The sequence below is a fragment of the Podarcis pityusensis genome (genome assembly GCF_964106645.2).
Source record: "Podarcis pityusensis genome assembly, chromosome: 3".
In the NCBI taxonomy this organism is placed as follows: domain Eukaryota; kingdom Metazoa; phylum Chordata; class Lepidosauria; order Squamata; family Lacertidae; genus Podarcis; species Podarcis pityusensis.
Genome location: NC_138026.1, coordinates 4,457,216 through 4,472,002, shown reverse-complemented (window position 1 = coordinate 4,472,002; position 14,787 = coordinate 4,457,216). Strand labels below are relative to the sequence as shown.

At 43.4% G+C, this 14,787-nt stretch overlaps 1 protein-coding gene across 3 annotated transcripts in view; it reads left to right on the top strand.

The window, feature by feature from the left end:
• The window catches only part of PKHD1 (PKHD1 ciliary IPT domain containing fibrocystin/polyductin), a 239,609-nt gene that overhangs the window by 47,292 nt on the left and 177,530 nt on the right, over positions 1-14,787 (top strand). For all 3 annotated transcript variants that reach the window (XM_080997326.1, XM_080997327.1, XM_080997328.1), the window contains 8 exons: positions 195-300; positions 1,749-2,027; positions 3,935-4,065; positions 5,375-5,510; positions 6,110-6,305; positions 7,167-7,234; positions 7,561-9,189; positions 10,162-10,302. In XM_080997326.1, the coding sequence (XP_080853452.1) occupies positions 195-300; positions 1,749-2,027; positions 3,935-4,065; positions 5,375-5,510; positions 6,110-6,305; positions 7,167-7,234; positions 7,561-9,189; positions 10,162-10,302 (2,686 nt within the window). The remainder of the gene's footprint in view (positions 1-194; positions 301-1,748; positions 2,028-3,934; positions 4,066-5,374; positions 5,511-6,109; positions 6,306-7,166; positions 7,235-7,560; positions 9,190-10,161; positions 10,303-14,787) is intronic.

Genomic DNA, 14,787 nt, shown 5'->3' with positions numbered 1-14,787 from the left:
CCTAGGCCACACCTAACTTTCTTGCTTTAAGTGAGAAGATCTGAAGGGGGCTTCTAACCATTTGTGTTTCTTATCAGGAGGAGTTATCTATGCACATTCAGTAGAATGCACTTAGAAGCTTCCATTAAAAAAAATGAATTCTTTCATCAAACAAATGACAAAGAATTGTCTAATAATTTCCTTTGACTTTCTAGGTTGTGGTTACAGTGAATGATGTTCCAGCAAACTGTTCCGGTTCATGTACATTTCAGTATCTCTGGGAATTCACCCCTTTGGTCAGTAATGTTGAATACTTTATAGGTAATGCTATAAGTTTTTTCCTCTAATAACCTTTCTTATAGTATTTCTTTTAATATCTTTGATGTCATGGTTCTTTTGATTGTGGAATCAGCCTTCATCACTCATTAAAGCTAGCTGAGGTGAGGGGGGGCTGCAAGCTTTGGTGATGAACATACCTTTGCAGGAAGGGGTGGGGGCTGCCACTTTGAAGGAGGCAGTAGAGTAGTCTCTTCCCAAAAAGAAATAACCACACCCTGAGTTGAAACTGTCCTCCCTTTGAGCAGCTGCAGACATTTCTTGAAGGAAATCATTTATCTACAAACATTCCAATCTGTATTCAGGCCAGAGTTTGTGACCAAACTTGCTTTTGTTGCCCTGGTGGGATAGCCTTTACCCAGGAGATGGATAGCTGGGCATACCCTTGCAATTTCTGCTTAATCTCTCAGCTTTTGCTGCCATTCTTCACAGTAGCTTCCTGGACCATCTCCAGGAGATGTGCATCAGGTTCACCTTATCCAGTGGTTCTGGTCCTATCACTGGGAGTGGTTCTGCATGACCACCTCCTAACTTTATCTGGGGTTTTTTTTGCATCTTGAGGCCCCAAGCCAGCCCCCCATGAAATAACTACACACGGACACAGAATTAAGGTTGATGGGCAACATTAAGGCCACAACTTTATTGATTGCAAATTAAATGTAAGTGCCATTGGCATAGGCATTGGCTGAAGTCTGTAACGGACTACTGCCCCAGTTGACAGAGTCTATGTAGGTAAACCCATTGGGGCAGCAACATTGGGGTTTTGCCTGACAGAAGCTTACCGCGAGGTTCCTGTGATGGCCCTAGCCCTTAAAGCGGACTTCAGACGAGATCTGGGACCCCCGGATTCCTTTAACGGAATACCTTTTGATCATTGAGGGGCAGGTGAGGGCCACACCTCTCCTCCACACACAAAATTAAGCCAATGCCTAACCGCCAAACCTGGAAAGTTGTGATGATTGCTAAGGGGGTAGGCAAAAAACCAAGTGGCCAATGCCAATTTGCCAAATGGATAAAAATTCCTACCCACCCCTGTCCCAAGACAGGCGACTCACATAAACTCCAAAGCAAGGACGAGAACCTACACTAAGGGCAGGAGGGCGGGTGTTCAGCAGTGCCAATCAAGTGCCTAGGGCACTCTTGCGCTGATGCTTATATAATTCCTTAACTACCACCACCCCTTTCCTGATTGGCTGTGACCTGTGATGCCTATTTAGAGAAATGAAACTTAGACCTAGAAATGAAACATACTTAGTCGGGGTGTGTCCAGGGGCCCAGTCGCAAGAAGGACCGCCTTCTGAGGACGATCCCATTTTTCTCTCTCTTTTTTTTGTAAGAAAGAAATGGTAAAATCTTGAGATTTATTTTAATAATAAAAATGATATGTTATTGATACTTTGTTTTGTAGTATAACTCTGAACTTATTCTTTCAGATGATGGAGTTCATATAGTCATTAATATCACAGGTTCTGGCCTGAGTTCAAGTAGTAGTTCTCTGCTCATAGAAGTGAACCACACACGCTGTGAAGTCCTGAGTTCAAATCACACTAATGCTGTTTGCCAGATGAACTTGTTGCCGGTTGGCTTGTATAAGCTGACAGTACTGGTGAGACCCCATGGATTTGCAGTCAATGCCAGTAGAAAAGGTGACATCTTACTGAGGATTATGCCTAGATTGACTTCTGTTGAACCTCCTACCGCTTCAGAAATTGGTATGTATGATTCGCTCGCACTTTCTATAAGCATATCATAGAGCCGGTTTTACACGTTTACTTCAACTGCTCTTCTTCCAGCTCCAAAGGCTGGAAAACAAAGAAGCAGGGAGAGATCTAGTGATGTTATTTTTTGTGTGTGGGAAAAAAAAATCTTTATTGAAATTCAGTAATATCATTACAGATTTAACTTCACACGTACACATACATACTAAGAAAAAAATATATCCTTAAATTAATTTACCATAAGGTGTTAATTTAAACTTCTAGTTCCGCTTAGATTTCAACTAAGCTAAGATCAAATAATAAAGTAAAATAAAGTAACATGTAACAAAATAAAGTAAAAGAAAATAAATGTAGACGTCCCATCATTTCCCGATATTGTTGACCTTTATGATTTTGTATGTACTTATAATTATTACCTTACATTTAATATACTTTCTAATACTTTCTTACAACATATTGTACCAATTTTTCTTTATTTCTTAATATTTTAAGTACACAAAGGTCATTCAAGCACTGCTATAGATAATATGTCACTGTTATTTTTGTGTGTGTGCCTCTTAAACATTTTCCATTTCTGAGAAAATGATTGTTTTGTGTTACCTGTTAACCTATCTGTTAATTGAACCATTTCCACATAGTCTAATAATTTATTTTGCCATTCCGTTAGCATTGGTATCTTTCCACCCTTCCAGTTAGATGCTATTGGTAGACGGGCGGCCGCTGTTGCATATAAAAAGAGTTCTCTTATATTTTTTGGGATATCTCTGCCTAAAATTCCCAATGGAAAAGCTTCTGGTTTCTTTAAGAATATTAATTTAAACATTTTTTTCATTTCATCATAAACAATATTCCAAAAGTGCTTGACCTTTCTGTATGTCCACCACATATGGTAAAAATCTCCTACTTTTTCTCCACACTTCCAACACTTATTCAAACTATTTTTATACATCTTGGAGAGTTTTGATGGTGTAAGGTACCACCGAAACTGCATTTTCATCATATTTTCTTTAATGGTGTAACATGCAGTAAAGTTCATGTTAGTTTTCCAGAGTGTTTCCCATTCTCTCATCATAATAGGACGTCCGATATCATGCACCCACCTGATCATTACCGCCTTCACCTCCTCCTCCTTGACTTCCCAGTCAAGGAGGAGTCGGTACATCCTAGAGATAATCTTCGTGTCATTATTTAACAGCTCTATTTCAAATTTAGAGGGCTCCTTGGCAAATCTATATTTTTGGTCCTGTCTGAATGTCTCAAAGAGTTGATGATACTCTAGCTAAGAGAGATTGAACAGATGCTTTATAACCTTTGGAATAACCTAGGTCCATTTAAGGTTATTTATTTTTTTTGCTTTCAAGTTTCCTTTAAAAGCCTTTCTTAATATCCCTGCTAGGAGATGGCAAACTGAGGGCAGTTCCAGACTGATGCTAATTTTGATGGGATTCAGTCATCAACCAGCATACTCAGGCTAGACAATTAAAAGTTGATTTGGAGCTCTTGCACAGCAAACCTACTCCCCACCCCCCAAATTGCACTTTTTGTGATGAGGAAAGCGACACAAAATGGCACTGGAAAATGTGGAATAACATTTGTTTGATACAGTCAGTGCTGTCTAACCTCTCTACAAACAAATCAGAACAAAAGCACAATAAAAAGTCAACATTGTCTAACCTCCCCGCAAATGTTGTACAAACAAATTAGGAGGCTGTCTTGAAACTACCTGAGGTTTAGGACCATGGGCATATGGAAGACAAAGGCAGAGGTAAAGAAAAGAATCCAAATTTTCAGATCCTCCTAATCTTTTAAAACATGTACTATTATAGCAGTGGCACACGTATGAATGGTTTTGCAAATGACATTCCTGCATGTTTGCTGTAATGAAATCCTGGTTTTTATAGGAGGGATTCCAGTAATCATCACGGGTTCCGGCTTAGATGGGATAATCTTGGTGCAATTTGGTTCCCAACCCTGTCCAATTAATGCCGATACCAGCAATTCAATGAAAATTGAATGCAGGCTTCCTCCTCGGGTAAGTAATACCTTCATTTTTGTTGCAAGAGAAGGCAAAATAATAATAATAATAATGATAATAATAATAATAATAATAATAATAATAATAATATTTATTATTTATACCCCGCCCATCTGGCTGGCTTTCCCCAGCCACTCTGGGCGGCTTCCAACAAAACACTAAAATACAATAACCTATTAAACATTAAAAGCTTCCCTAAACAGGGCTTCCTTTAGATGTCTTCTAAAAATTCATCTAAGCCCTCCCCTCCAACTTTCCCTTGTACAACATGCATTGCATGCATTCCTGTGGTGGGTTCATCTGAGGTCAGTTATTCTCTATAAGTTATTTTCAGCAAATACTATTGCACAAGAAGTACAGGTGGATGTTAAGGTATCCCCCACCTCATGGCAAATGCTGTGCAGGAGCTAATAATCAGAGGCTTATTAGTAAGTCATTGCCTATTTAACTTATTGTACAATGATATACATTTCTGCTCAGAAGTAGGTCCCTTTGCAAAGTATTCAACTAAATAATTGTGTGAGCTGAATGACTTCTGCTTCCACAATGACACCCCCCCTGGTGCCCTAAATCTGACATTTGCCCCCAACCCTCCATCTGGGGATAGCGCAGGTTGTGCATGAGGCGAGGAGAGAGGTGAATGTCCCATTGTGCAAGCACTCATGCAATTACCCAGTTGAATGCTCCTGTACAATAATAATAATAATAATAATAATAATAATAATAATAATAATTTATTATTTATACCCCGCCCGTCTGGCTGGGCCTCCCCAGCCACTCTGGGCGGCTTCCATAGAAACCAAAAATACAGTAAAATATCACACGTTAAAAACTTCCCTGAACAGGGCTGCCTTAAGATGTCTTCTGAATGTCAGGTAGTTGTTTATCGCTTTGACATCTGCTGGAAGGGCGTTCCACAGGGCGGGCGCCACTACCGAGAAGGCCCTCTGCCTGGTTCCCTGTAGCTTTGCTTCTCGCAATGAGGGAACCACCAGAAGGCCCTCGGCGCTGGACCTCAGTGTCCGGGCAGAATGATGGGGGTGGAGACGCTCCTTCAGGTATACTGGACCGAGGCCGTTTAGGGCTTTAAAGGTCAGCACCAACACTTTGAATTGTGCTCGGAAACGTACAATGGTTTAGGAGCAACAGGATCCTTATTACAGGAGGGATGAGTGGCTGTCATGTAATGGAAAAGCACTAATCGACACCTGCATGTTACCTCAAACTACATTTCATTTTCCCTGGAGGAAATGGCTTACTAGTGCACAGTCTCTACCGTTACTCATTTTCTGTTTGTTCCTTCTAGAGTGGAGAAGACTATATTGCCCATCTCATGCTGGTTAATGAGCACGGGCCTGTGGTCTTTGCCAATGCATTCACATATGATCCATCACTAAATCCACTCATTTTGTCACTGAGCAGAAACAGAAGCAGCACAGCAGGTAAAAGGGGCAAAAATCCCTGAACGTTGTTGTTGTTGTTGTTGTTGTTGTTGTTGTTGTTGTTGTTTTCTTCTTCTTCTCCTTCTTCTCCTTCTCCTTCTCCTTCTTCTTCCTCTTCCTCTTCCTCTTCTCCCATTTTTCCAATGCTTTGGTATTTTAAAATGTCACTGGCTGCACATGACATGTTTTAGAAGTGGTTCTTAGCAGTGCAGTAAGAGGACACAGCAGCTCAGATGCATTGGTGATTCATATAAACAAACTGCTCCTGGTGCTTATGTATGTCAGTGGGGAAACAGGCGCCTGCCCCAAGCAACCACAATGGCTTCTTCCACTGCCTTTGAATATCTGTGGCTGGGAATCACAGGTGGGCAGGGGGCGCTTGTGCTCATGTCCTGCTTGTGAGCTTCCCAGAAACATTTGGTTGGCCAGTGTGAGAATGGGAGGCTGGACTAGATGGGCCTTTGATTTGCTCCAGCAGGGCTGTTCTTATAAAACTGAACTCTGTTTAAGATTATTACAGCGGCATTTGTTATGGGAGTAGCTCATGCTTTTCACTGTATTAATAGCAGCGTCTGCAAGTTGTCTTTCATTCTCTGCAGGGGGTCAGGTGCTCCACATAGGAATATCATCCCTCACCAATTATACCTGTCTGGACGTGCAGTTCAGAATTCAGGAGTCTGTGGGACAAATCCAAGCACTATCTGATCATGGAATCAGTGTGGTACTGCCTTCTCTGACAAATGGATTATACAGCTTTTCTGTCGTTTTCAATAACGTCTCACTAGGCACTAGCGGGTAAGCAAATATAACTGAGACTGTAAAATGAGACTGTAGTATAATCCCTACCAATGAATATTTGTTGACAAGAGAGATCTATGTTGTTTGGGTATTATTTAAAAATGTTTTAGTGTTTTCTTGCTGATCGAACTATTCTGAAGGGTTTAATATCATGGTTGCAGGGTGTGTGTGTGTGTGTGTGTGTGTGCGTGCGCATACACACAAACATATATGTATGGGCTGTGGTAAATTATTTCAATTCTTTAGACTGAAGAACTAAAAATTATTCAGACAGGTTCTTCTCAAACAGTAAGAAGATGAGCTCAAAGTAAAAATTTAAAGCCTCCAGACAGCCAGGGCTTGTCCACACTTGCTAGTCTTGTGCCTAGAAAGTATGGGGCTGAGACGTTTTCTGCTTAACTTGTGCTTTCTAGGTAAGAGTCTGAGCAGTTTTTCATTGTCCCACCACTTTCTCTGGAAAAACTGTGGAATCGGAACAAATGTCAGTTGGGTTTTCTACAGATTGCCGTTTGTTTCCATCCAGCAGAAAACACCATGTTTTCCTAGGGGGAAGCATGAGGCAAGTGGAAGTTTGGGTGAGCCCTTAGTGGCCTCCATGTAGTTTGCTGCCAGAATGTACGAGCTGTTGGGTCTTCAGCCCAGCAGGGATCACATGGAGGCACCTACATGCAGCAGTTTGTGACTTGTCCAAAAAAGATGGCGAAAGGCCTACAAAGATCGTGTAAATCACAGCTGCCATGTGCATTAGTCCGACATGGAGGAAAATGAAATTAATTCTTATTAAGCACAGAAATAAGACTATTTGCATATAAGAAAAAATATACAACTGAATTGTATGGGTCTCTCTTTTTTTTCTAGAGTGGAGCCGTTAATCCAGTACGTCACAGAGATCTTCAAAATGGAGCCATGTTGTGGTTCCTTGCTGGGTAAACGCTATCAATGCATCATACATGTTTGTGCAGTAAGACTGTCAAGGATCACAGATAGATGACACCCATTGTTGGAGTAGGAGCTAAAGTTATACAGTGCTGTTGTTGAACCTTGTGTGCATGGCAGGGGACAGATTCTCTCCCCCCCCCAACTGTATCCCAATTTGCAGCCCATTTAGTGTGTCCCATAAAATGCAATGGTAGCTGTTTGGGAACTAACTCAGTTCTCATTTGCATAGTTCTACACTGCCAAAGCCTAAATGTAACATTAGACTTTGTAAGTTTGGTTTTAGTGCACTGAGATTTTATTATCTGTTTCCTAGGTGGGACATTGCTCACAATCTCTGGAACAGGCTTTGGCAACAGCCCAGACATGGTCTCAGTCTTGGTAGACTCACAGCTTTGTCGCGTTACCAGCGTGAACGATGGGAGGATTTTGTGTCAGACTCCACCTGTCACTCAGCTAGCCAGTGCCACCTTAGAAGACTTTCCAGCGCAAGTGGAGGTGCTCATAGGCAACAGGTCATCTGTGGACACACCTGCCTTGAGTTTCTCAAAGGAGAACGTTAACTTTCTTTACAAAATGTCTTTGACTCCAGATATTACAGATATTAGAGTAGAAATGCTGAATGATAGTGTACGGCTGAGCATAAAAGGGACCAATGTGACCATTTCAGTGGCTATGCTGGGAGATGAGGAATGCCAGCTTGAGGTGGAGAACGTCAACCACTCTGCAGTTGGCTTTCAGTGCTCTGTACCCCTAAGCGCACTAGAACCCGGACAGTATCCTTTAAGAATTCTCCAGAAGCAGGCGGGCTATGCCAACATACCAGCAGAGATGCAGCATGTAACGGTACGCCCCCTGATAAAGATGATTTTTCCGTCTCATGGCTCCATATGTGGGGGGCAGTTGCTCACCATATCTGGCGTTTCTTTAAAATCGTGGACAAATTCAGCTTGGGTGAATCTAACAGGCAACTTCACCTGTGAGATCCAGAGTTCAAACGACAGCCTCATAAAATGCGCCCTTTCCCCAGGTGACCCTGTTCTGAATGACTGGCAGCTGCGTGGTGCATCTCAAGTCCTTAGCGTCACAGTGACTGTGAATGGGATCACTAGCCACTGCCTGGGGGGCTGCTCACTTCATCTTCTGGAAAACCTGACCCTTGTTATTGATGCCGTGACCATGACGTGGAACGGGAGGCTCGCTTACTTGTTGATCAGAGGCCAGCGGTTAGATAGAGCAGGGGATGAAACCTTGATAGAGGTGGATGGTCATCTCCCTTGCAATGTCACAGCTTTGAATGAAACCTGGATCAAGTGCCAGACAGGCAGCCTTGACGCTGGAGAACACAGCATTTCTGTGCTGAGCAGAAGCTGGGGTCAAGCGTGCCTGAGGCAGAAAGGCTCCAGCATTTTCATAGTTGTTCCCCACGTTCTCCAATTTTACCCCCAGAATTTCAGCGTCAACGGCAGAGGCCTTCTCACACTCGACGGCCTAGCATTACGAGGCAGGAACGAGACCTCCATTCTCATAGGAGAGCTCCACTGTCCCCTTACCAGTGTCACATACTGGGCTCTTCGGTGCCTCACCCCTCCAGGCGCTGGGGTTGCCACAGTACAGCTGAACATAGATGGCGCCTCGTACCATATTGGGGAAATAAACTACAGCGAAGATTCCACACCTGTCTTTCTTTCCCTTCTATCTTCTGTGAATCAGCATCTGACAATGAGGGTGTCACGCATCTGGCGGACAGAAGACATGTATGTTTTCATTGGAGGCTCTCCCTGTGCCAATGTTGTTGGCAACAACACAACTTTGAGCTGCACACTCCCTCAGCTTTCCGCTGGGGAATATAACATCACAGGCGGAGATGCCCTCCAAGGCTTAGCTTCCTCCCATTTGGTGTTCCCTTCTGTCCTGATGGTTATGTCTGTGAACAACAGCTTTGGTAAGCAGGCTTTCAAGATAATTTTATTTTGACCTTGTTGGAGCGGCGTGGAATGCAGACACAGGACAATGGCAATATATTATAACAACATAGATATGAGAACTCATGGGCTGCAGTCAATGGGTTCCTGCTGTAATTGTGAGACTACTTGTTACCTCTGCTTTAAAAAATCCTTTTCCTGGTAGAGAGAAAGTGTGGAGCTTGTCTTACAAGAAATGTGTGCTCCTTGCTTAAAGCATACATCCCAATGCTCTCAGGTTTAATACTCTTTCTGCTGAAAGCCTTCTGACTTGCAGTAAATGAACAGTCTTTCCTGCTTTTCTATTGTCTCAGGAAATACTCTAAAGCAAATCTTGAGCAGTTTGTTTCCTGAAGCAGAGACTCTTGCAAATTCTTAAGTTTCAGAAATCCATTACTGACTTTGGAAGAAATACCCAAACCCCAGTACCTGATCTTCACCACCTCTCTCTTTCTCTCTGTGTGTCTTGCTTTACTCTGGGCACATTCAGAGGTATGCTATGGTAATAGCAATTGGCCAGCGAAACAATGTATTAACTGTTAAATGAAGGGTATCACAGGACTTTAGTATAGCTCATTAATAGCTATATATTGTAGAAACACATAACTCTGCAGGCGCTGAACTAAAAAACCTCTTTGGATACTAATGGGGTATTTAGTCACTGCCTTGTATTCTGAGGCTATGGTGAAGCCTTCTGTAACCTGTTCAAGATCTTATCTGTTGTATACTCTTTTTGTGTGTAACCACCTCTGTATGGTTGCGGCCTTTCTATCTTGAATAGCTGCATTGCTTTCCTTGTGGATATATGGAAGGCACAAGAGCTGCCTGTATCTTCATAGACTATCTCCAGTGGCTGGGTATTTCATATTTCTGGATTGAGTGTTGTTAACAAGAAGATCTCAGCAGCTGGCAGTTGTTTAGCTCAATACAAATTTTCTGTTTTTTCCTTCAAGGTTGTCTAGGTGGTGGAGAAATACACATACATGGGACTGGATTCTCTCCAGGAAATACTTCTGTTACCATCTGTGGTGCTGTCTGTGAGATGCTGGATGTCACACCAACTGATCTGCGATGCTTAGCCCAACCCTTGAATGGTCAGTTCAGCTGTATGGACTGAGAGATGTGCTTAGGGAGAAAGTGAATGGGTGAAAGAAAGAGAAGGGAAATGGTTGCCTTTTTGTCTTATGGTTGATCCTCACCACTGGAGTATCCGGTTTGTTAATTTGAAAATCTTCATTGCTTCTTAAAATATAATGAATGATAACAAGGAGTGGTGTAATGTAGTGCCTTGCAGTGAGCAGAAGCAAATGAAGAATGGTTTTAAAATATGACAGTAAAACATACTGTGTAGCATTGGACAGCTAATACTTCTCCACCTCCTCTTCTTCCTCCTCTGCCCTCTAAATCTGCTCTGGAGGGTTGGGGGAACTCCCAGAACAGGTTTAGGGCATGCACAGAGGATATACAGGGGAGGAGAGGGGGACAAGTCCTGTTGTGCAAGCGAAACTCGTTCGCTGTACACATACCTCCCTTAGCACTGCATTTAATTCCCCCCCCCCCCATTCTTGTGCTCTCCCCACATCCTTGGGCGGTGAGAAGTTCACTTACTCAGGTTTGGTTTTCTTTGGTAGGAGGTCCCTGGAAGTTTATGCCATTTATTTACAAATGTACAAGTTGAGCATAGGTGGTGGCACAGCTTAAGCACTCCAAGTGGACAGCCAAATCATGCTGCTCCAACATTAGATCTCCAGAGAGAAACAGACATTGCCACGCAATACTTTTCAGAGCTCAAAACAAGCCTTTTCCCCTTGGTCTACTGTCAGGAGTGGGAGCAAGTCAGCAGTAACTCACAAGGTGTCAGTGAAATTAACTCTTTATTAAAAGAAACAAAGTACAGTGCTACCTCGAGTTACAAACCCCTCAGGTTACAAACGCTTCGGGTTACAAACTCCGCTAACCTGGAAGAGTTACCTTGAGTTGAGAACTTTGCCCCAGGATGAGAATGGAAATTGTGTGCCTGCGGCGCAGCGGCAGCAAGAGGCCCCATTATCGAAAGCTCGCCTCTAGTTAAGAACAGTTTCAGGTTAAGAACGGACCTCTGGAACGAATTAAGTTCGTAACTAGAGGTACCACTGTAGCTCAGTCCTAGTGATCACACCAACTCTTCCCAGTAAGTCTTGCCTCAATGAGGCAGTTGCAAAAACTGTAGATCCTTGCCTCCCCTCCCCTCTCGAAGGCTTTTCCCCTGGGTCCTTCCCCAGCATCACAAGGCTCCTTCATCTTCTCTCTCTTTGCTCTGCCCTCTTCATTCCTCTCTGTGTTCTGGGAGACCAGTGGGGGAGGGGAGCTGGTCTCAGCAGGAGGGGGAGACCCCCTGGATTCTTCAGCAGCCTGCGTCATCTCTGTCTCCTGGCCCCCCTCCTTTCCTGGACTGCTCTCTGCCAAAGCCTCTACCTGCTCACTAAGCCTGACTGCCTCTTCAGCTTCCGCCATCTTTGCCTCCCAATCTGCTGCCTCTTCTCCCTCTGACCACTTATCGTCATCCCACCACCAGTCCTCTGGCACTGAGCCTTCTTCCCTGGGGGTTTCCCCAGCTGCTGCCTTCCACCATTCCTCTTCATCCAGCCAGTCCATGGCACCTGTGCCTACTCCAAACGTCTCCCCAAAAAACAGTGACACCCAAAACAGCCAAATGAATACAGAACAATGTTGAAGCACATGAAATGCTATCTGTGTTGAGGGGCTGAAATGGAGTATCCTGGAGGAATGCATGGCTGGCTGGAAGGAATCGGAGATGGTAGGATGCCAACTGCAGCCCTTTGGGTTGGGGGGCAGAATGTTGAAATTCCATACAATAAAGTGATGGGTGCTTTCAGAATGCATGCTGCAGTAATGTGTGTGCGCCCCTGCTGACAAAGTGTACAGAACAGTGTGGGGAGGGGAGAAAGTATGATGTGGGGTGGGCAGCTGGAGGGCACCTTATCTCTTACTCAGAGCTGTATCTAGGTCAAGGGTCAGGGGTCAGCAAACTTTTTCAGTAGTGGTCCCTCAGACCTTGTGGGAGGCCGGACTATATTTTGAAAATAATAATAAAGAATGAATTCCTATGCCCCACAAAGAACCTACAGATGCATTTGAAATAAAAGGACACATTCTACTCATGTAAAAACACGCTAATTCCCAGACCATCCGCGGGCTAGATTTAGAAGGCGATTGGGCCGGATCTGGCCCCCGGGCCTTAGGTTGCCTACCCATGATCTAGGTGATCTTGCGCCCCTGGCATTACCATCCAGATTGTGCCCCCTAGCCACAGACAAATTAGCTCTTCTTTCTGCCTCTCCTCCAACCCCCTCCCCCATTCAATTCACACTCTTATTAAAACCTTTTCTTATGAGGGGATAATCAATATTTTTATTTATAGACATATTTATGGACATATTTTTAGCCGATTTTGTGTCTCCTTCCTTGTCTCTGCCCCTGGCGGGGGCCCACCTCACCACACCCTAGCTACTGCCCTGCTCTTACCTGGGTGCTGACTCTACGTGGGGTGTCTCTCTGGAATCTGGTAGCATGTTTTAGTAGCCAGCGTGGAAGATGATGGCTTCCCCAAGGGCTACTGACCCTCCCACAGTTGCTACAGCTTCCGGAGCAGCAGTCTTCTAGAAAAGGAGAGAAGCAAAGGGGGAAGGATGGATGGATGTGATGAAGGGGCTAAGAGGCTCCCCAGGTAAGGAAGGGGATGGATTGGATCCTGTTACCCTTCTTGGGGGCACAGCAGGGTCTGGTTTGGCTTATAATTGGGCTCAGAACAGGGTGAGCCATTTTCTAGATTTCCAGAGGTCCCTCCATCACAACATCCCTTCGAGGGCAACTATTGGTTTTTATCTAGTATAGACATTTCATAAAATTAGCTTAATTTTTACCCCAAATAATACTAAACAAAGACTTCGCATGCCTTGTTTCACTAATATGAGTTTTGAAACCTGGAAAATATCCTTCATACGTTCATTTATAGGATAAGAATGATGGTTTGATTTGTCAACATAGCATCACTTTATAAAAAAGAATTTACCACAGAGAAGATAATTTTAGTTTTTTGTAGATAAAAGACCAGTTACTTACAAAAATAAAATTAACTAAACTACAGTTACTAAAACATAAAAATGAATTATTTAATGTTAAAATTGGTTTGTACACAGGAGAGGGGTTGTTGCTTTTGACTCCTTGCAATACTTTAAATTGCCATTAGATGTCAGCAAATGAACATTTGATTCGATCAATATCCTTTAGTAATTTGGCTGGGAAAGTTCGGTTAGATTATGTGCTGCTGATGTGGTATAAAGAATTTTATTGTTTCCGGTTGCTTCAGACAAGAGAATGGAAGGTAGTTGTCACTGTTTTTGCAATTGTAATAAAAGACAGCCCATGAGAAATAGCCTGCGTTTAAACGCATGAATAAAATTTGGCAGCAACAGCTGAGATTTTCAGCATAAAGACCCTATGTTACACAACAGCACAGGTAAGTCAGTCCAGAGAGAGGACCTGGCAAGAACAGGAAATCACTCTGTGCCACAGGGAAGTATGAAGGAAGGGCAATAGTTGTGTACAAGAGAAACTGTTGCGAGAGGTTTTGAGTTTATTTTGGGGTATCGGCTCCAAAGGGGTTGTATGGATGTTTGCTTACTGCGAGCAGTTGTAGGATATTCCTTCATGGCACTGTTATAAGGGCCCAGAGTCTTCAAACTAGGGACTTTGGGAGCAAACCCAAGGCATCTTGCCCTGCGTGCCACTGGGGCAGCTCATGGGGCAAAGGAAACCAGCTGTCACTCACACTGGTGAGGAAGCAAATTGAGAATTGTGTTGCTCTAGCGTAGGGTCCAAACAATGACTTCAAACAGCAAGAAAGGGGGCTTTGCCTGCCCATTAGGAAGGACTTCCTGATGGTACGAGCTGATTGATGTGGAACAGGCTGCCTCTGAATCTTGATTGCTACAAGCTAAGCAGGTAGAAGATGGGGAAAGACAGAGTTTGGTGGAGGAATGGAATGGGCAGGTGTGATGGCCTCCAGCCAATAATATTGGCAATCTGAAGTATAGGAGAAAAATTAAAGTGATGAGGGGAAAGGTAAGTGAAAGATTTTTGGGAGCAGACGCTGAAATGCAGCTAAATTAACTGAATGTGGTATCAAGGCAGGTGTGCTCAGCAACACGCAACTTTCTCCTGAAGTTGCCCTATTCTTACATGCCATCAGAATTCCTCCTTTTCTGTTCCTTTTTGGTTTCAGAACAATGGGAAGAGGAAATAATTTATTGGATAAAAATAAATTGATTTAAAGGACAAAAGATAAAAAATGTTTCCTGGTTGTATGGCTTAGGGAAAAGAAGTTTATCCCTCATCTCTCTCTCTCTCTCTCTCTCTCTCTCTCTCTCTCTCTCTCACACACACACACACACACACACACACGCACACAGGTCAGAAAGGAATTACTTTCACTTGCTTTCCAGAACAGTAGCTGTATTGATCTGTTGTACTGTCTCTCCTCCCACACCCTTATCTGAAACAGCCATGCTGAAAACTGA